This window comes from Carex rostrata, chromosome 25, assembly GCF_964058835.1.
Source record: "Carex rostrata chromosome 25, lpCarRost1.2, whole genome shotgun sequence".
Taxonomy (NCBI): Eukaryota; Viridiplantae; Streptophyta; class Magnoliopsida; order Poales; family Cyperaceae; genus Carex; species Carex rostrata.
Window position 1 is genome coordinate 6,939,844 of NC_135942.1, and position 22,802 is coordinate 6,962,645.

The following is a 22,802-nucleotide window of genomic DNA, read 5'->3' on the forward strand; positions in this document are numbered from 1 at the left end:
ATGATAATTCGTATATAATGTGTATGCAAAGTGCATGTGCGGTAATAATATGCAGTAATAACATGTGATATGCGATATAATGCAGTATAATGCAGGCGCATACGTGGTAATAATATTGATCAGGATAAAAACGACCCTGATTTACGTGAGTTCAGATCCAGTGAAGTAACTCAGAGATTGGGTTTTAAATCGGGACCGTTCGATTCAAATTCATGATAATCTATCCGAATTGGAGCGCACACATCTCGAGAGATGAATTCGAATTGCAAAACAATCTCAAACAACAGATTCGAATCGAACGGTCTTGATCCAAAACCCAAAGATTGGGTTCCTTTAGAGGATCCGGACCCGATTTACGTAGGGTTTTGACTTTGATTTTGTCTCTCACATTTATATTTAATTATTACGAAAAATCGGTTATTGTTGCTCTCTTTTATGTTTTATTGCATAAATCATATTTTGAGACTATTTTATATCAAATGAAGCAAGAATCGATCAATCGGAATAGCAGAGCACTGAAGTTAAGTCCCTGGTACGGAACCAGTACGAATCAGAGACCCAATACAAACCAAGCATAAAGGAATACACATTAACCCCAATCACCATTTTTGGTTGTGGCCTAAAGGGTGGAATAAGGAGTTTATGTCTCGTTATTCCACCAAACATGTCTTAATTGAGACAGACTAAGATAGCACAAGCCGATCTTTAAGCCGGCCTAAATTAAACCACCTCACATGGTGGTTTAATTTTTATTCCACCTCGTGGCCTAACTTGAATGATTATAATAATATTTTATTTGTATATAATTAGTATATTATTATTAATAATTATTATTAGTATATAATTATATAATTAATATCTCATCTTGAGTAAGGCTAGGGTGTGACATGCTCATCGTAACTCTTTGGTGAGCAGATTTCTTCAGCCGTCCGATCTTGTTATGATTCGTGCTATTGTAAAATGATGAAGTGCGCTGAGTTTGGACGAAAATTTGAATAATTTCTCCGTCAGGGAGCGACTAGGGAAAAAGAAGTCCCATCTCCTCTCTATTTTGCTCCTGACTTTTCTTCTCGCTCTCGACTTCTCTTCTTCTGCCGATTGTTTCTTCTCCGCCATCGTCTTCTTCAATCGCTTCTCTCTGGTTTGCGCCTCTCTCTCTCTCTCTCTCTTACTCTATCTCTCTCTCCCTCTCTATCTCTCTCAACAATTTGTTGAAAAGCAAAACCCTAGATACAGTTTAAGTCAAATTTATTGAAAGGCCAAAACTCGTAGTGTTGAGTATTTTCTTTCGAAGACAAGGAGAAAGACGAAGAGAAAATACAAGGTTATAGAGGGCAAACTGTTCCAAGCCCCCCTTTCCTGATTTTGGGGTTTGATAAATATGTAAACGAAAGGTCTAATTTGATTAATTTCTTTTCCTTTTTGTAGGGTCATTCGTACCAATATTTGAAGTAGCGAAGGAGCAAATTCCAGTTGAAAATGAACTAGAGTTGGAAGAAAATATTTATTTTGTATTTGCAATATTTTCTAGAATGGTGAGAATCAATCTAACGATGAAGATGAAGATTTTATTGTACTAATGGAAGTTTAGGAACTAATTTTGGATAGAAAAGTAGATTTCTTTTGTTTTTATTTTGTTTAGTCAATGTCCAGCAAGCTTTTAGGAAACATTGTTTTGAGTTTGGATAATTAGCATAACAAAAGCAGACGGGACTTCTTTTTCCTCAGTCGCTCCCTGACGGAGAAATTATTCAAATTTCCGTCCAAACTCAGCGCACTTCATCATTTTACAATAGCACGAATCATAACAAGAACGGACGGCTGAAGAAATCTGCTCACCAAAGAGTTACGGTGAGCATGTCACACCCTAGCTTTGCTCATCTTATATTGTTAATATATTAAATCATTATTATAATAATATTATATAATTAATATCCTTTAATAATAATTATTATTAGTAAATAATTATATAATTATTATGTTATATTGTTAATATATTAAATAATTATTATATAATATTGTAATATATTATAGTTATTATTAATATATTAATATTGTGTAATTAGTATCTTATTAACGATATATAACTATATAATTAATATGTTATATTGTTAATATATTCAATAATTATTATAATAATATTATAATATTTTATAGTTATTATTAATATATTAATATTATATAATTAGCATCTTATTATTAATATATAATTATATAATTAATGTCTTATATTGTTAATATATTAAATTATTATTATAATAATATTATAATATATTAATATTATATAATTAATAATTAATATTGTTAATATAGTAAATCATTATTATAATAATATTATAATATATTAAGTTGTTATTGATATATTAATATTATATAATTAGTATCTTATTATTAATGATTATTATTAATATATAATTATATAATTAATATTTTATATTGTTAATATATTAAATAATTATTTTAATAAGATTATATAATTAGCATCTTTTTATTAATAGTTATTATTAATTTATAATTATATAATTAGTATTTTATTATTAATAGTTATTATTAATATATAATAAATATTTTATGTTATTAATATATTAAATAAATTTGATAATAATATATAATATATTACAGTTATTATTAATATATTAATATTATATAATTAATATCTTATTATAAATAATTAACCAATTTAGGTTTTCAAAAATTTAGTCCTCCACCGACTCTAACCAAACAAGGAATAGTTTAAGCAATGATTTAACTTTAGGCCTCAACCAAACATGAATAATTTAGACCGGCCTAAGTTGGAATAACCAATTTAGGCCACAACCAAACATGAGGAATATGCGTTGGGCACAATATTATAGTCTCTCTCTTTTAAGCGATATAATATAACTTCTAAAAGACCATAATATAAGTGAAAATGACTCTTCTGATCAGAGAAAAATCTATAAATAATTGTCAGCAAAATTGTTTCTTTCTTTATTCAAAATTGCTTGTTCTTTATTTTTTTTATTTAAAAAGATTTCATTAAATAAATAAAAAAAACAAATTGAAAATTCAAATTTCTTTTTTTTTTCAAATCCAAAAAATTTATCTTTTTTTTTTATTATAGTAGGTCCATGTATATATTATTTTGTAGTGTGAACATGTACACAGAGATGAGAATTACACTTATACACATGACATAATTGTATTTTTGGATGCCTGGGCTTTATTTTTCGTTCCAACATTTTAAATATAGGGGAGCCTCTAATTTAAATGTGATCTAGTAAAACATAAAGAGCAAGGGTAAAAATGAGGAAATAGATTCTGACAACACTTAACTGTGAATAATGGTTATATCAGATATAATAAAGAATATAAAATTAAGAAAGCTGATAACATTACCCGTGCTACAGTATCTGCATTGTACTCGCAGGGGAAACCTCCGAAAATTAAATGTGAAAAAAATGACTTTTTGTGAGGATCACAAAAATTCCACAATTCGAATTTTTTTTTCCCAAAGTATTAATATGTATGCATAGAAGTATTTATAGTTATGAGGTGAATAATTATTTATTATGCGGGTACTGTAGCGCGAAAATAATAGTACCCGCAGCACTGTACCCGCTGGAGGACCATTGAAAATTAAATACAGAAGGATAACTTCCTGCAGGGACTGCAAAATCTCCACAATTTTAATTTTTTTTCATATTATTAATATCTACGCATTTTTTATTTCAAATGAGATCCATGATGACGTACTTTCAGACTCGTCGTCGCGCAAGTATTTATACCTCACCGTACAAGTATTTATACATACACTTGCAAGTATTTTTTACATATGACACTGAAAAATATTAATATCTACATATTGAAAGTATTTATACTTATATACTGAAGTATTTACATGTATGAGGTTAACTATTTTTGTTAGAGGAAGACTGACGCGGGGATGGTTGGGGAACTCGAAAAGGGATAATCATAACAAGTCATGCATCAAAGTATTAATATATTTTTTTAAGTGTTAATATATTATCTTCTCAAATATTTATAACTACGAATGTATACATATCTAAGTATTTTTTATATGATACTGAAAGTATTAATATCTAAGTACTGAAAGTATTTATATTTATGCATTGAAGTACTTATTCCTATGAAATCAATTATTTTTGTTAGAGAAAGGTTGACGTGAGAACGAGTGCGGGGATTGTAAAAGGGAAACTATATAATTAGTGGGGACCGTAGAGAAATGATATTGCTGGGATTTAAGATTAATAATTAGTTGAGACTATAAAATTAGTGGGGACCGTAATACATTATTTCTCTAAGTGCAGGTACTGTAGCACGAGTACTGTAGGGCGGTTACTGTGGCGTGGGTACTGTAGTGCGGATACTAAAATAATTATTCTAAAATTAAATAGAAAATTCAAAAAGTTTTTGAGATACATAGAAAAATAATCCTTATTGAGACTGCTAAAAATCATAATCTGTACGGTCCACGGCGTATGTTTGATTAGTGTGTTGAAATAATGTCGCCTACAAGACTATAACTCTAATGAAAATAATTGTGCATGGAGATACTAAATATGATGGTTTTTTATGAAAACATTAGCTATTTTAAAAGTTTACATGAGCGCTCTAGAAAATTTCCTTTGTAAAATTTTCTCTTACGCATTTTTTAAATGCATCTTAAACATTTCCAATGGCGCAAATAAGTTTTGACTGCTTCGTCCCAATGATATTTTTTAGATTTAAAGTAGTCTCAAAAAAATAATGTAGATATGAATTGCCATATTTTGTATTTACAATCCAAGATTTTTTGCCTTAATTTTTTGTATTTGGAGAACTGTCGTACTAGCATATGAGGCGGTTTGGGCAAATGCGGTACCGGTCATCAGAAACTATCAAACTAAACCCAGCCGCATAGAAGTATGCCGAAATTTATGATGGTTTATAATTATTTCAATTACTGCTCATGTTAAATAGATATTAATACAAATGTGGTACCAATTAGCTGAACAATATTGGCATGTTGTTTGCAAGCATAATTAATTATCTGTTATAGGCTAAATAGGATAGGGGTTTAATTAGTACACTGTCAATTAAGCTATTTGCAAGCATAATTCAGATGCATCAAACGGTTCTTGCAATTTATGGTGCGACTTTTTGGAAAATCACAACCGTTAAAATACGTTCTGCACGAATGTCAAAGCTTAAATAATACTGGCCCACTGCGCTCTCTTCGAATAAGTGTCGTGACATGCACATTGGTCACGCAAAATATAAGATATACACACTCTTTTTTTGGACTCAGATTTATGTAGGGGTGCAAACGGATCGGATACGGATTGGATAGTGGTAAAACCATATCCGTATCCGTTTTTATTTTTCGGATACGGATACGGATTGGATATTAGACGGATACGGATACGGATACGAATCAGATATTAACCGGATACGGATACGGATATCTGCTTTTCTTAACAGTGAATAACATATTTTTTTTCATAATATATATTAAACTATATAATATATATCTACTATTCGGATACGGATAGTTAAAATTCAAAACCATATCCGTATCCGCACGGATATTCGGATATCAGATATCCGTATTAAATTTTCGGATACGGAGTCGGATACGGTCAGATAATATCCAACCCGTTTGCACCCCTAGATTTATGTCTAACTGTAGGTGTCATTCTTTAATTGATAACGAACTGAATTAATTGATCTGCATTTAAATTGAATGGTTGAAATAATATTTTATGAGGATAGCATCAGAATATATACAAGGACTCATATTGCGCATGACTTATTTTTCCTTAATTAGAAAAGCGTAAAAAATGTTTGATAAAATCCGAAGGACAAAAAATGAAATGCCTACTTTTTAAAAAATATTGTTTTAGAGTTGGAATATTCGAATTTGGTTAGGTGATATCTGATAGATATTTAAATTGAAAGACTTGATTGCAGACAAAATTAGTATAATACCCCTTAATCCTTATCTAACAAAATGTTCGAAAGGCTTCAGATATTTGTTTTCTATAATACTCCTTAATCCTTAATCCTTATCTTAATTTATAAACTAAATTAGTATAATATTAGATATTTTCGGATGTTTTTCATAACGGCGTCGGCGTGAGATATTTAATATGTTTTCTGTTGTGTTAGCTTTTTTGCTAAGATATTATTTTTTTTTAAAGTTTATTAGATAATAACGAAATTTATCCATACTTTTTATTTTTTCCTCGAGATTTATAAAATCTAAAGTTTTAAATAATCAGACAAAATAAAATAAAAGAAGATTATTGTCAAGTCTTTTTTGTTGTTCTACAACTAATTTTAAAAAAATATTCACCGCATGTTTACATAAAGTGGCGAATGCATTCATTTATTTTCAAAAAAATTATATCTATAAATTATTTTCTATATAATTTAAAATAAAACATTAAGATTACTGTAAAATTGACTCTGATATACAACATGCAAAATTTTATATAATTAATCATATTCACATTTAATTCCTATAGCTTGAAAATCCAACTCCACCTTTGTACATAATATTATAAAATACTTCAAACTGCTTATATAAAAATGTATATTTTTTTACAAATGAGTTAAAGAAGCATTCTGAGACTCAATAAAATCCTCTGGATCGTTCTCAGAGTGTTGAATTGGAGTTGGAACAGAGGCGGAGTCAGACTTTCAAGTTATGGGGTCAAACTTGAATAGGGGTCAATCATATCAAATTTACATACAACATATGAAGGTCAATTTTACAGTACCGTAATATTTTATTCTAAATTATAATAAAATCAAGTATAATTATAAAAAAAAATGAAAATATATGGAGTCAATTGACCTCATTCAATTAACTTGGATCTGCCTCTGAATTGGGGCTAACAATTAGCATCAATTTCCAAAACCAAAAAAAAAAAGCAAGAGAAACAACTAACAAGGATCATAATGTAATAAAAGAAATGAAAAATAAGCATCATAAAGATGCAGATTAAATCGACACCGTTGGCTGAGAAAACGGACCGATTTGTGGCGTTGAATAAGCGCGTTAACGGCGCCGAGGCCGCTAAATTAACGTTAACGCCGCTTATCATCCTAGCTCCAGCTGTTACTGTCAATCCCCTTTTTCGGGAAAACTGTGGAACTGGCATACATGAATACATGATACAATCATACAAATGATCAGTCAAAAGCAGACCCATAAACCAGTAAAAATTATGCGGTACCAATTAAATTTGATATTCTGTGGTGCCATAGAATAGGCGTAAATTTGGATGCATGTCAACAGACAACAGCGTTGACTATAGGCGTACCCGCCGCACGAGATCTTGGTGGCCGGGTAGTAGAACTGTAGAAGAGGAGTACAAACGAATCGATGGTTGCTATCCTGTCTATGTGGGCCCACTAGATAGCCTAAACTAACGGCTTTGAATACAACTACGTGTGAAAGGCTGAAAGCATCATCACTCGCTTCCAGGCACACAGCACCTACTCATTCCTATCTTCGGCATGGGTTCTAACTTCTAATTGAAGAATTCGTTACCTGACTGAGTAGAATTGAATCGGACGGTTCGAAAATGGATTAGCACGCATCTCAAAGCACAAATATTCCTCAAATAATCCTGTTCCCTCTGTCATCCCTAATCCCGACCGGCTGATAGTAAATCTGAACCGTCTGTTTTTCAATTGTGTTGAGTCAGGTACCTGGGAGGATACGGATCCGTTGTAATTAATTGAATCCATCCGCATCAATCCATATATTTAGAAAAAGTGTGCTTTTGTTTCCGGGTTATCGGATTCGGATCTCATCTCTGGTTTAATGCTGATCCGTTTTAACGCCTTTTGCTTGACAAGGATATAGCCGTGTTCGAAACGGATCGGATCGGATCGGATCGGATGCTGAAACTGAATCCTAACCGGATTAAGCTAGCAGAAACTGAGAAACAGGTTTATATATGATTTCTCTGTGCAACGTGGAAAGAGATAGAGGAAGAAAACGGATTCCTCTCCTCCCTCCCTGAAAAGGCAAAGAGACATAAAAGAGAGAAAACAAATGCTCTAAGCTAATCATAGACAAGGCAAAGGCAAAGGCAAAGGCATCATATATAGTTCAAAAATGACTGGACAGACTTGTTTTGAGCTATGCACAGAGAGCCTTGGTTTTGAGAGCGGCAACTGCAGTGTCGGAGAAGGAGAAGAAGAGCTCGATCTGCTAATTCCATCTGCACCGACGACAAATGAAGAGAAGGTTGAGAATGTGTTTCAGCAAAATCAAGATCAAGCACGAGAAGATAAAATTAGAGTTGAAGGCAAAAGGCAAAAGAGCTTTCCGCCGCCCTTGCGGTGGATGAGCACCCATGCCGGCAAACAAAGTTCATACATGAAGTCGGAGCGCAAGGATGGACGGTTGATCTTGACCGAGGTCCGGATTGAACGACCAGAAGTGTTTCAGGTTAGCACTGGTAATTCTAATTTCTAATTTCTAATTCTAATTTTGAAGAATTATTAAAGAAATCATTTGTTACATGCATTGTCTATCACAAGCGTACCAGATTGTAAACTCATACTAATATACCCAAAAATCCCACTAATTTCAGTATCTGAGAAAAGGAAAAACAGCAGGTACATGTTGAATTTTCTTTATGTGCCCTCAAATTAAATTTCAAATTAGATAAACTGTATGTTTGATACTGGAATGACTTACCCCACTAATTTCAAATTAGGAAAAAAAGTGCCTCCTTTCTTTGCTGGCTATACAGCAATTAGTGGAACCAAAATAAATTTTTTGGTTAAAAAATGTTAATTTGATTTGTATATAATGAATGTACTATATATATATAGGTGACGAGGGAGAAGGGACGGTTGAGATTTTGCCTCCCATGGACAGAAGAGAAGGTGGAAGAAGAGGTTAAGCATATGGCAAGAGATAGAGAAGAAGAAATGGAGCCAGTAAGGAGGGAGGGGTTGTGTAGCTCTCAGGGAGAATGGAGTAGTAACAGATCAATGCATCAATGGTGGCATCATGGGTTCGTTACAACAGCGTGAACACACTATTTAATTAGTAGCAAGTCTGATCCATCAGCATTCACAACAATATTGTAATTGATGAGGGATATATATATATATATATTTATTTCTATGGCCAAATTTCTGGCAATTTTGCTAAGTATATATATTATATTATCATTGCACAAGTTGAAGAGTACTGTCACCTCAACTGATATTGCCAAACCAAGCAACATTGAAGAGCACGATGCTGTTGTCGCCGCTCGGTCGCTTTAGTTGATTTTTTTTTTTTTTTTGTATCTGATTCATGTGATTCTTGAGAATGAAAGAAAATGAACGAGTTTCATATATATGCTTTAGAGCTGGGCACCATAAATTTGGAATTTGGAATGCGCATCCTCTGCATTAACTCAAAAGGGAATCTTTTTGAGTTAATGAATCAGAGCCGTCTGATTTTAAACTTAATTTAACATTCGCTTATAACATAAGGATCTTTTAATATTAATACAGATCTAGTCTGCACGAATCTTAAAACAGATCAGACGGTTGATATTCATTAACTCAAAAGATTCGAATCTTTTGAGTTAACGCAGAGGATACGAATTCATAAATTTGTTTCAAGCCCTGTACGTTGCATTTAGTACAAACAAAAAAAATCAAGAAAATGTTAGACATAATTTTTTAGGATATAGACTTTTTGTGTTTTTGGGCAAAATTTTGGAATAATAACACAAAGTAAGAAAGTGAGCAACTGTCCTTTATTCATTCTAATAGTTCAAACAATATTAATGTAGTTAGGAAAATTTTACTAATTTTCTTCATTTTCTAGTATACATATAGGGTAAATTTGGCTGAACATCACTAAATTTTGTCCTTTGTCATGAATTGGTCACTCGAGTTTGATTTGTTCTTTTGTAGCCACTGAATATTTTATTTGCTCTAATCAAGTCATTCTATAATTTTTTTGTCCGTAATTATATTGGAATATGCTCATTTCATCAAAAATTACTAATAAAAAAATGAGGAGGGTTCAAATGCCTCCATTTTTTGTCTCCACCATGTCTCCATTTTTCAAACTTTAATAACTCAAAATTTAAAACTTAAAAGTCAAAATAAAATCGTTAGATGTGGTCTATATTATTTTCTCTATGTGCTCATAAAAAAATTATCACATTTTCAATTTGTTTTTATGTGAATCAATAAGTTGTAAAATCAATGTCTAAAAATTATCCATATTAGTACATTTTTTACAAGCTCTTGATAACAACTAAAATAAAATTGAAATGTCATAACTTTTTACACGTGCATAGATAAAATGATGTAGATCATATCCAATGTTTTATTTTAACTTCTAAGTTTTTAATTTTGAGTTGTTAAAGTTTTTAAAAATAGAGGCATGTTTGAGACATTTGAATCCTCCTCTAAAAAAATTATATTTTATTAATTTTTTTTATAAAAAATTATAAAGTAACTTGATTAAACTAAATAAAAAATTTAATAACTACAAATAAACAAATTAAATTTGAGTGACTAATTCTTAAAACAAAATCTACACATATACATCTGAAATTTTTGAAAATACCATAACTAAAAAAATAATAAACCAAATAACTACAGTTTCTAAAAAATAATAAAATTGACGTATGGACTGCGGACTGAATTACTGAAGACCCATAATAGAGTCCCCATCCGCATCCCGCGGCTCCTCCTCTTTGTTTTTTTTCCAAACTTTTAGAGAAGAACACGTATCCTCTGATTTGATTGAAATATATAACATATAACATATAATATATTATTTTATGAATCTCAGAGGAATACATATAAAAATAACAAAAGGCATGTTTCCGAGAAGAACACGTATCCTCTGATTTGATTGAAATATATAACATATGATATATTATTCTATGAGGGCATGTTCGGCGACAAATGAAAATGGACACGGACACAGAAATTGAACTGAAAAATACTTTTTCTGAATCTTAGACCAGTAATTCATCCGAACAGGCCCTGAATCTCAGAGGATACGAACGGATATTGGAAGTGTTAAATCAAATTCTAGATCCTCTGATACTTAATTTTGTATATTTTAGTGTGGCAAGTCAGTTAGCGAACTCAATTTGTCCTATGCTCGCTGTAACAAACTAACAATAAAGTAACAAAAGGTATGTTATAAATCGATACGGAGAATTTGATTGCATGTGACAAATTTGAACACGTATCCACACTAAAATATACAAAATTAAATATCAGAGGATTTAGAATTTGATTTAACGCTTTCAATGTCCGTTCGTATCCTCTGAGATTCATAAAATAATATATTATATATTATATATTTCAATCAAATAAGAGGAAACGTGTAAAACTTTGGCAAATTAAAAAAAAGAATGACCGTCAGATGCGGATGCGGACTCTAATGTGAGGCCGCATCTAGACCTTCAGTAATTGAGTCCGCAGTTCATAGATGCGATCGTGTTAATTTTATAATTTTTTTAAAAACTGTAGTTTGTTATGAATATATTATAAATGTGTGGATGTCATTCATGTTGTAACTCTCAATATTAATCCTCAATTTATTTTCCCACTCCTCCATGCACTACTATTGGAATTTATTTCTCAATTTACTTAGATGATTTTTCATTTACAATACATGCTTTGTAATATTGTATTGGACATACATAAGAAATATATGAATAAAGAGATTGCCATCTTTTTCCTCTCGATTTTGTTTATTCTTCTTATGCTTGTTTATTTTTATTTTATAACACGTTATCAGCACGAGAGCTCTACTAGTTGAAGATTCGAGGTAATTTTAATAACTTTTATTTCAATTTCATTTGTATAAATAATACTTCTTAGTAATTGCTAAATGAAAATAGTTATCAATTTATTTATATTTATTTTGAGATGTTTAGTATGATTCATATAATTTTACATGAAGTGCATTTTTTTAATTTAATCTTCCTGAAGAAGATTTAAAAGAAAAATCTTCTTGAAGAAGATTTATATGATGTACAAATATTGTATAGTGGTTCATATTTTTTTTGCTTTAATAAGTGAATCTTCTTGAAGAAGATTTCAAAAGATATTAAGAAGATCTTCCTGAAGAAGATATAAAGAAAAATTATATAATGCGCAAATTTAACATGATGTTCATATTTTTTTTCAATAATTTAATCTTTGAAGAAGTTAAAAGATATTCTAAGTTGATTTATTATCTCTTTATGGTTGAAGAGATTATAACGAGTTGTTGGACAAAATAATTCAATTGGTTCTGCTCCATTTCCTGAAGTAAATATAGCAATATATAATAATAAATTTGAAAAAAAAAACTTGTGGACGTGGACGTAGACAAGAATGAGTTTATTATCATGGTGAGTATTACAAAAACACATATTTTCACCCGAAGTGGAAAGATAATGAAGAGAATTTAAATAATGTGCAAAAATTAATGTGATGTTCATATTTTTTTTAATAATTTAATCTTTCTGAAGAAAATTTCTAGAAATGTTTTGAATACATTTCTTGTCTTCTTATGGTTGAACAAAATAATAATTTCACTAGAAGTGGAAAATAATATAATGGACACACTCTTAGATATGGACATGGTAATGAAGAAAAGATGCATCATTCCACTAGAAGTGAAAAAATAATAAACAAAAAGAATTACCACTAGAAGTGAAAAAAAAATTAATGAACAAAAAGAATGAGAAAAGTGACAGAATAGCGAATAAAATAATTCATGTTATTATTATGGTGATAAATGTTATTGGCCATGTACCTGTCGTACGCACAAATATTTTGTTGACCTATATCAAGCATCAATAATAGTAAAGAAAAAAAATCGAGACAAATTTTATTTGTGAAGGTGACCTCAATCTTATTCAAATTGATGTTACTCATTTGGATGTTGTTGATTACTTTAACAAAGAAAATAAAAACTAATCACTTGATTAGTAATGATAGTATTAAAAAATAAATTAATTAATAAAAAATATTTTGTAATGTATTTCTTTCTTATTTGCAATTATTACTATTAACACGAGCAAATTAGTTGATAATGCATATTTAGAAGCTAATTTATTCGGCAAGATTAGTTTTGTAATTATAAAAATGGTGTAACCAATAAGATAAATATCCAATATATTTTTAAATTCTGTAAATAATTATTTAACTTCATAATCTTGACAATATTTGCAACTAATTTTAATTTTGAAATTCCATATACTCACACATATTCCAATGAAAAATAACGAAATTTGGAGCTGGCTATGGCATTCATGGAACAAATTAAAATTTTCAATATTTTTGAATTTATTTTATAGATGCGCTACTGATACCTCGCATATTTAGCCTATATTTGACTTGATTTCGTACCAAATTCACGTTCTAAATTGTCAAAATCATGTGCATTTCATTGATATATCCTTAGAATTTGGTACTGCTGAGAGTTTGTTTGTTTTCTGCAGGATTGGAGCAAAATACACGAAGAAACGGCGTTTTTGGACTCTCTGGTACGGCCCTTACCAGACTTAGCCGATCCAGCCTCCCTCCCATCTTGTACGGCCTGGCCGTACCACCTTGGTACGGGCCGTACATAGATGCCGCCTGACAGAATTCAAATCTTGGCAGAGGCTATTTAAAGCGAGGGATCTCTCCATTTTCGAGCATTCCATTCCATTCCAGATTGAGAGCTCAGAGAAAGAGAGAAAGAGAGCAAAGGAGCAAGGAGAGAAGAAGAAGGAAGAGGAAGAGGGGAGAATCGACGGATCAACCTCTTCTCCACATCCGATCTTCGATCTAGTTCTATCATGCCTCTCTTTATCTCTTTATTTGTATTTCTGGACAGATCTATGACTTGTGAGTAGTTGATCATTGTTTCTAGGGTTTGTAGATGGATTTTCTTGATTTGTGTTGCTTTTCTTGATTTGGATCTTGTATGAACTCTTTTGATTGAATTGATTGTGTATTTGCTTGTCTTGATTGTTTTGTCTCTCTGTGATTGCATATGGTGTGCCTATAGTGGTAGATCAACCCTAACAAGGTCATGTGACCATTGCTTTCTCTCAACCAAACCAATCCCTTTAGGTAGACTTGTTCGAATTGAAGCCGAAAGGTTGAATTCTCCCCTAATTGACAGATTAGATGATACCTTAGATCTCCAATCAATCAACTAGAGGATCTGGACCAAAACACGAGAGTTGAGGTTTAGAAACCCTAGAAGGTGAAGAATTGACTCCAAAACCTAGATCTTGAACCAACACACGAGAGTTGAGGTTTAGGAACCTTAGGTATGGTCAATTGAACCTTTCTGAAGAGTTTAATACGAGGTACCAGCAAGAAATGCATCAACTCGAACTTGTAAGCTCTGTACTGGTATATCGGTACGGGTCTTACAAGAATGGTGCGGCCTACCCATACCAAGCCCCACTCGGCTTGGTCGGACCAGGTTGGTGCGGCCTAGCCGTACCAACTTGGTAAGACCCGTACCACTAGAGGCAAATCAGAGATGAAGTCTGAAACCCTTGAAACATCTTTTATCCCAAATCAAAACACAGTTTATACTTTTCCTTGCACATTTACTATTCTATTGCATTGTTTGATTGCTTGAGTTGATTCTTTAGGAAAATTAAGTACCAAAACTCCTTTTTTCTCACTTCTAGTCTTTAGTCGAGATAAGTAAATACCTAGATAAAGGAACCGTCCCTGTGGATCGATACCCGATTATACTCCTCGATAGGGTTGTGCACTTGCAACCCTAATCGGAAGGTGTAACCGCGGTTTTAAAAGGTACGCTCCCAAGCGTACCGAAACTTGCGTTGCGCTTTCACGCGAACAGCTACTTAAATGGAACAATGTGTGTATTTCATATTGTTTTGATTTGATTTGAAAATTATTGTGAAACTATTATAATAATAACAAATCAAAAATAGTTGAAGTATGACAAAATATTTGTGAGATTTGCAAAAAGACAATATACGAGAGAATAGAAAACATATTTATTTATTTATTATATTCTTTGCTATTATTATTATTTTTTGTTTCAACAAAGAAACATAATTATATATTTCGCTCAATTAAGTAATGTTTACAATATTTATTTCTTATTTGCAATTATTATTATTATTATTATTTTTGTTATAGTGATGCTTATTTTTGTTATTTGCAATTGTTATAAATGAGAGAATTGATTGAAGGCTCCGGAAGAGCTACATTGTTGTGATATGGAGGAACACAAATTTATGATGTATTATATTCTTGTAAGTCTCAAAAGAATTTGTTAAGCTTTAAGAATATCCGCCGAAATGGATATCATGTTGAGACAACTATTGAAAAAAAATATTGAATATATGGAAAACAATGCATATGTTTTTCCTCCGACTTGTACTACACATATATTAATACAATTAAAGCACATGTTATTGTAAACCAGAAGTTTACATACAAGAATATGTTTATAATTTGGCATGACCGGTTGGGCCATTCCGGATCAATAATGATGCGAAAAATAATAGAGAATTAATGTGAACATTAATCAAAGAACCAAAAGATTCTTTCATATGATGATTTTTTTTATGTGTTGATTTTATTTCTAGAACGTATACAATATGATATTTGTGGAACATTATATCCAACATGTGAACCATTTGAATATGTTATGGTTATAATTGATGCATCAATAAGATGATCACATGTATGTTTATTATCAAATCGCAACCTGGTGTTTGTGAGATTACTTGCTCAATTGATTTGATTAAGAAAATACGTCTAGACAATGTCGAAATTAATGTTGAATATCCTGTAGATGTTCCTATATCAAAAGAAGATATGATATTTTTAATGCAACAACACTAATTCACACCATGCCAACAAGTTATTATAAAACTTCTCCTTTATATTTGATTTTTGATCACATACCTAACATTTCCCATATAAGATTTTTTTAATGTGCGGTATATATTCTAATTGCTCCACCACAACGCACTAAAATGAGACATCAAAGAAAGTTGAGAATTTATATTGAATTTGAATCTCCATATATAATAGGTATCTAGAACCATTGATGGGAGATTTATTCACGGCTAGTTTTGCCGATTGTCATGAATCAATATTCTCAACTTAGGGGAAGAAAATAATCAGCTGGGAAAAGATATTAGTTGGAATAAATTATCATTGTCCAATTTTGATCCTCATACTAAAGAATGTGAACTAAATGTTCAAAAGATAATTAATTTGCAAATATTAGTGAATCAATTGCCAGACACATTCATAGACTCAAAGAAAGTGATCAAATCACATGTACCAGCTGCTAATGCTCCAATTAAAGTCGGTGTCCCTGTTGGACAGACTAATTATAACACGCATGAACCGTGGAAAAGCAATCGGTTCCAAAGATTAAAAATATGAAAATCCTCGAAAAAAGAGAGCAAAGAATGAAAATGGTCAAATCGAGGATATGATAATTTTAGATAAAGCTTCAGAAGATAATCAAATTTATAAATAATATTGGAGTTCCAGCAGAAACTCAGGTATCTGAAATTCATGAAAATAAAGAAATCTCGATAAATTATATCATGAATGAAATAAGATGGAACCGAGATGAAATTGATATTAATAATATTTTTGTATATAATATAGTGCTAAATATAATAAATATTGAGGATCATGACTAGAAGTCTATTAAAGAATGTCGACAAATAAATAATTTGCCAAAAATATAAAAGTGCAATTGTGGCAGAGTTAAACTTCTTTGAAAAACGAAAAGTTTTTGGGCCTGTAGTCCCAATACCTGAATGTGTAGAACCAGTATAATATAAACGAGTATTTATGCAAAAAAAGAAATGAGAAATGTGAAATATGAAATTGTAAGATATAAAGCACGGCTTGTTGCCTAAGATTTTTCACAAAGATATATAATTGATTATGATCAAACATACTCACTTGTGGTGGATGCAACAACTTTTCGGTACATAATTAGTCTGACAGTTCATGAATGAGTTGATTTGCGCCTAATGAATGTTGTTACAGCCTATTTATATGGCTCACTTGATAATGATATTTATATGAAAATCTCTGAAGGATATAAGATGCCTGAAGCATGTAATTTAGGTTCTCGAGAACATTATTCAGTTAAATTGAATAAATCTTTATATTGATTAAAGCAATATGGATGCATATGCTATAATCGTTTAAGTGAATATTTATTGAAACATGGATATAAGAATGATACGATCTGTCCATGTATTTTTATGAAAAGGTATAAAAATAATTTTGTTATAATTGCAGTTTATGTTGACTATCTAAGTATTATTGGAACTCCTAAAGAGTTTCCAAAAGCAATAAATTATTTAAAGGAATAATTTGAGATGAAAGATATTGGGAGAACAAAATTTTGCATTGGATTGCAAATTGAACATTTAAAAATGACATTTTTATGTATCAAGAAAATTATATTGCAAGAGTGCTGAAATAATTCTATATGGATAAATAACATCTATTAAGCACTCCGATGGTTGTAAGATCATTAAATATGAATAAAGATCCTTTTAGACCTCAAGAAAATGATGAAAAACTATTTGGTCCTGAAGTACCATGCCTTAGTGCAATATGAGCACTTAAGTATCTTAATGAACATACAATACATGATATATCATTTGCTGTAAAATTATTAGCAAGATATAGTTCTTCCCCCATGCGAAGATATTGGTATATAATTAAACATATACTTCGCTACATATGAGAAAATTTAGCAATACACAAAAGCAAGCCTAATATGTGTTTGGTTAAGATCTGTGATTCAACATATTTGTCAGGCATGTAACTTGTCTTTTAGAGAAATGATCCCGACGATCATATTTTAAAGGAGATAGAACAAAACATATTTCACCAAAATTCTTTTTTCATACATGATATCCAAAAGAATAATGTTATTAATGTTCAGCAAATCCGTTCAAGTGAAAAATCCAGTAGATTTATTCACTAAGGCGCTCCCTACTGCAATATTCGAAAAGAAGGAGGGTTCAAATGCCTCCATTTTTTGTGCCTCCACCATGCCTCCATGTTTTAAAACTTTAATAATTCAAAATTTAAAACTTAAAAATCAAAATAAAATCGTTGGATATGATCTACATCATTTTATCTATGCACATGTAAAAAATTATGACATTTCAATTTTATTTTGATTGTCATCAAGAGCTTGTAAAAAATGCACTAATTTGGATGATTTCTAGACGTTGATTTTTGAACTTATTGATTCACATAAAAACAAAATTGAAATGTGATAATTTTTTATGAGCACATAGAGAAAATAACATAGATCACATCTAACGGTTTTATTTTGACTTTTAAGTTTTAAATCTTGAGTTATTAAAGTTTTAAAAAATGGAGGCATGATGGAGGCACAAAAAATGGAGGCATTTGAACCCTCCTCTTAATATTTTGCCATCTTATTTATTAATTATAACTATTTATAATTAATAATAAGATTATCTGATCCCATTCCTATGCGGTGTGACCCGATAGAATCTGTGTTATGTTGGCAGTAGGGTTAAAACTTCTACAGATCATAGTTGGCACTTGGCAGTGCACTGTGACCCCCAGTTACACAGATGATGTTGTCCAGTACAATATCATGATCCTGCAGTAAACTTATTAATTTACTCGTGTTAATTCTTTCGTCTCATAGTAACAGATCAGGTTCAAGGTAGGTATGTGTCATCCCTGCAAACCAAATATTTTCTTGATCTTGAGTAGATTATTTTATATGGTTAATCTCTATTAATCATATTGCATGCATATAATCCTACTTCTATCAAGGGACTCAGTGTTACTATCACTGGTATAATGATACGTTCCTCCACACAAGTCATATATACTGAAATGCTACCTTTATAACTCTCTTTTACTGATAGCGTTTGATAACATTTATGAGTACACACTTCTCATGTAGGAAATACCACACCTCATACTTTATAACTTAACACGAATGAAACAGTTAATGACACAAACACGTTACCATATAACGTTTCGTTCTGGGTCAGTCAAATACCATGTTCACAATATGTATCTATGTGATTAAATAACAACTCCTTGTCTATGGTCTGTAAAATTTGACCATCATTTAATCCACATACTAACCTTCTTATGGCTAATTAGTGTTCCTGCTAATTACCACAGTTAGTGATAATTTAGAGTGTTTATCATCTATATTATGAAGTTTTACAATTCAAGTCATGAACCCAAATGATTCATAAAAGCAATAACACTCGAGGAACAAAATAATTTATATTAATCATCAAATTCATGATAAAATGATTGACTTATAGATTATTACCCTAGCAAACAGATGGAGAGACGAAATGGAGCAGCCGGCCACGAAATGACTCTCAAACCTCCGTCTTCGTTTTTAACTTTTGGATTCATTTTTTCTTCCCTGCGGAGTGCCTCTAGGATTTCTTAGGCGAAAGGATGGAACTGCCGTATTAGTTGAGTTTAACAATATTCTATTGCAAATGAGATGAAACCTTTTTGAAGAAAAAAAATATTGTGAGATTGAATTTACTAATGTGATTCATGAGTTCAATTTTAAAGTTTATTAGTTTGGTATTAGCGACGAAATGATACATGTAGATATCAAATTTACAAACTCTTTTAGTTTATTTAGAGTATTTACATCCATAAAACTCAACTGAGTTTCTAAATAACTGTTAATCACTTTTTAAAAATTAAGGTCTCTAAAGTTTCTAACTCTCACATCTCTAAAATTAATTTTAAAGTTTCTATTAAGCCACGTTAGCAATAAATTAAAAAAGAGAAATAATTTGAGTCAATCATTTGATCAGCATAGAATTTATAAATAATTTTTTAATAAGAAATCTTATTGTGTAATTTCTAAATAAGAAACTCTCTCACATCTTTGAAACTGAAATTATAATAGTTTTATGAATGTAGATGATCTTAGTATATAATTATTTAAATAAATACAATTTTAAATCTTTATTTTCATATTGTTTTAAAAATTAAAATCCTAAATCTCTATTTTATTATTGTTTAAGTTGTACTAAATTAATTTAAAATAAATATACATCACTTTTAAATTAAATTAGTTTGTTTGATTTTAATTTTTCATTAGAAGTCAATACAAATATATTTTGAAATTAAACTCTATCCCATAAAATCAAAACTTCAATTTCTGAGCGGAAAGGTATCGAAACCGTCCGAACTTTCTAAACGGATCCCGAATTGATATCACCTAAGGTAACTCAAGTTTTAAGTTTATACACTGACCGTTAGATCTGATTTAGCCTCCGCTACATTGGTCCGGATTCTGATCGGACGGAGAGATCTGAACTCCCAAAATTTAAGTTACCTCAGAGTATCCGGACTAGCGAAGCAGGGGAAAAAATGTAAAAGAGAGAAGATTACTTGTTGTCTGGTTAATCCCCAAAAGCGAAGGATTCGAAGATAGTTTAGGGAGAGATGAGAAGCTTCGACAATGGGTCCCACCAACTCGCTCTTCTACTCTTCTTCATCGCTTCTCTCTTCTCTGCTCAGGCCGCTTCTCTGTGCTCCAACGATGGTACCATTTCTCATATGATTTAGTAAACCCTTGAATGGTCGAGTTATCGCCTGTGTGGTATTTGATTTAGTAAAGCCTTGAATGGTTTTGATTTACGTAGGCTCTGTAGTGAGGAATATAAGCGAGATTCCTTCAAGCAACTATGGCAGAGGCGGGTTATCACATATTACTGTTGCAGGCGCAATTGCTCATGGAATGAAAGAGGTATTCTATATTCTTATACGCCTTATATATATTAATACATATGGAATTATGGATTCCATAGTTTGATATGAAGTGCATAAATTATGAGTATATAATCCAGGATTTTCGTCACGGCAAGGCAAAAAAATATCGAATCGGGTTTAAATAGCTTATCGGATTCAAACCCATTAACTAATTGGGTATTCAATTAAAAAACAATGCATTGACTTATATTTTTCAATGCTCTAACTTAATTTCTGATGTCTTAACTTATAATTCTAATTACCAATCATAATTCAAGAAATTTATTTTGATTTTAACACTAAATTTAACCCGAATTACAAATCAAACATTCAGAGAGAGGGCAAAGTCGATCGGTACCGATAGATCACCACTAAAACTCGAAATCCAGGGGGCGGCTGCCACCCCCCACCCACACACACACACACACACACACACACACACACATCAGTACTGAATCCCTTAAATCAATCTGACCAAATTCAATCAGATGTATTTCTAATTTCAAGGTTGAAGTATGGCTTCAAACATTTGCACCTGGTACAAGAACTCCAATACACAGGCATTCTTGCCAAGAGGTGTTTGTGGTACTGAAAGGAACTGGTACATTTCTATTGGGCTCCAGCTCTTCAAAGTATCCGGGCCAGCCTCAAGAATTCAAAATCAGTGCAAATACCACATTTACAGTCCCCATAAATGATCCACACCAGGTATAACTGGACAAGGAATCTCTTTCTCTTTCTCTGAGTTTTATTTTATTTTATTTTTGTTTCTGCTGAATCTGGGGTTTCTAGCTGAAGCACACACAAAAATTATCATCTATAGAAGTATAATTAGGAAGAGGTGATAAGGTGTTTCTTACAGTGGTCATTAGTAGTGATACTTTGGAGCTAAGTTCTACTTATCTGTGGTAGGTTTGGAACACGGGTGAATATGAAGATCTGCAGATGCTTGTAATAATATCTCGACCCCCAGTCAAAATGTAAGTAACTAATTTTTTATACACACAGTTATGAGTATGAAACCAACTTATTTATACTTGTTTTTATTGGCAAGAATATCTTTCCATTTGTGTCCAATGTGAGTAATGTTATGTAAAAGTTTGCTTTGTTACATTCTTGATGTACCCCTTGTCAACTGATGCCGTATAAGTTAGCTTATTATAGAATAATTTTGTGATTAGCAATAAGTCTGTTGATTATGCCGAGTCTATTTGATTTTTGAATCTTTGGCATGAATGATGCTCCTATTACAGATTTATATATGAAGATTGGAGTGTGCCTCATACTGCTGCCAAGTTTAAGTACCCCTACTATTGGGACCAAGAATGCTTGGATAGTGTTAAAGACGAGCTTTAAGATTTGTGCAATGCAATATTTGTTAGTTTGATGGGCTGGTGTTTCTACATAGTTAAATCAACAGTGTTGATTTTCATTACCATCCTGATGTCCTGAATTCGAGATTATATACTGTTGACATATATAAATGTATGATAGTAAAATGAACACAAGCATGTGCCAAGTTGCATCTACACTTTCAATTAACTACTTGGTAGTGTCTCTGTCTCAAATAGTTCAGTGTTACCACTGCTTTTCTTTTGGGTGGTTTTCTCAAGGCAGTGACTTAAAATTATCACATACCCTACCCTTAATGAATTATGAGATAATTACATAAAATGTTGCCAACATTTGAGACAGTCGGGTTTTTTGATATATACAGGTTTCATTGACAAAAAATATTATCTATAAAAGCACAAGTAATTATTATTAATTATTTAAAAATACAAATAGAATATAACCAAAGAGATAACAACATAAATGAAATTTCTAATAAGAATCTAAAAATAACAATATTCATGTAATGACATCTTTATAATCCAACACAATATATTTTAACTAAAAATAAAAACACTATTCAGAAGACAATAATATAAATAAATTATTTTAAGAAAAATAAAAGATAAACAAATTCGAACAATGTATTTTAAAGGACAATTCGTTTTTAAAATTTTGTTGATTTA

At 31.2% G+C, this 22,802-nt stretch overlaps 2 protein-coding genes across 3 annotated transcripts; both read left to right on the top strand.

Moving 5' to 3' along the window:
- The first annotated feature begins 7,981 nt into the window (after nucleotides 1-7,981).
- LOC144543604 (protein FANTASTIC FOUR 2-like) lies at nucleotides 7,982-9,144 on the top strand. Of its 2 annotated transcripts, none has more exons than XM_078291930.1 (2): nucleotides 7,982-8,459; nucleotides 8,839-9,144. In XM_078291930.1, the coding sequence occupies exons 1-2, from the start codon at nucleotides 8,114-8,116 to the stop codon at nucleotides 8,907-8,909; spliced, it is 417 nt and encodes a 138-aa protein (XP_078148056.1). In that variant the 5' UTR covers nucleotides 7,982-8,113; the 3' UTR covers nucleotides 8,910-9,144. The 2 variants fall into 2 exon arrangements, with proteins under 2 accessions (XP_078148056.1, XP_078148055.1); XM_078291929.1 differs by having other exon boundaries at nucleotides 7,987-8,449.
- Nucleotides 9,145-20,418: 11,274 nt separating this feature from the next.
- ABP1 (endoplasmic reticulum auxin binding protein 1) lies at nucleotides 20,419-22,342 on the top strand. Its single transcript, XM_078326438.1, has 5 exons — nucleotides 20,419-20,578; nucleotides 20,679-20,782; nucleotides 21,292-21,492; nucleotides 21,697-21,764; nucleotides 22,038-22,342. Exons 1-5 carry the CDS (start codon nucleotides 20,479-20,481, stop codon nucleotides 22,138-22,140), a joined length of 576 nt encoding a protein of 191 aa, XP_078182564.1. The 5' UTR covers nucleotides 20,419-20,478; the 3' UTR covers nucleotides 22,141-22,342.
- The last annotated feature ends 460 nt before the right edge of the window (nucleotides 22,343-22,802 follow it).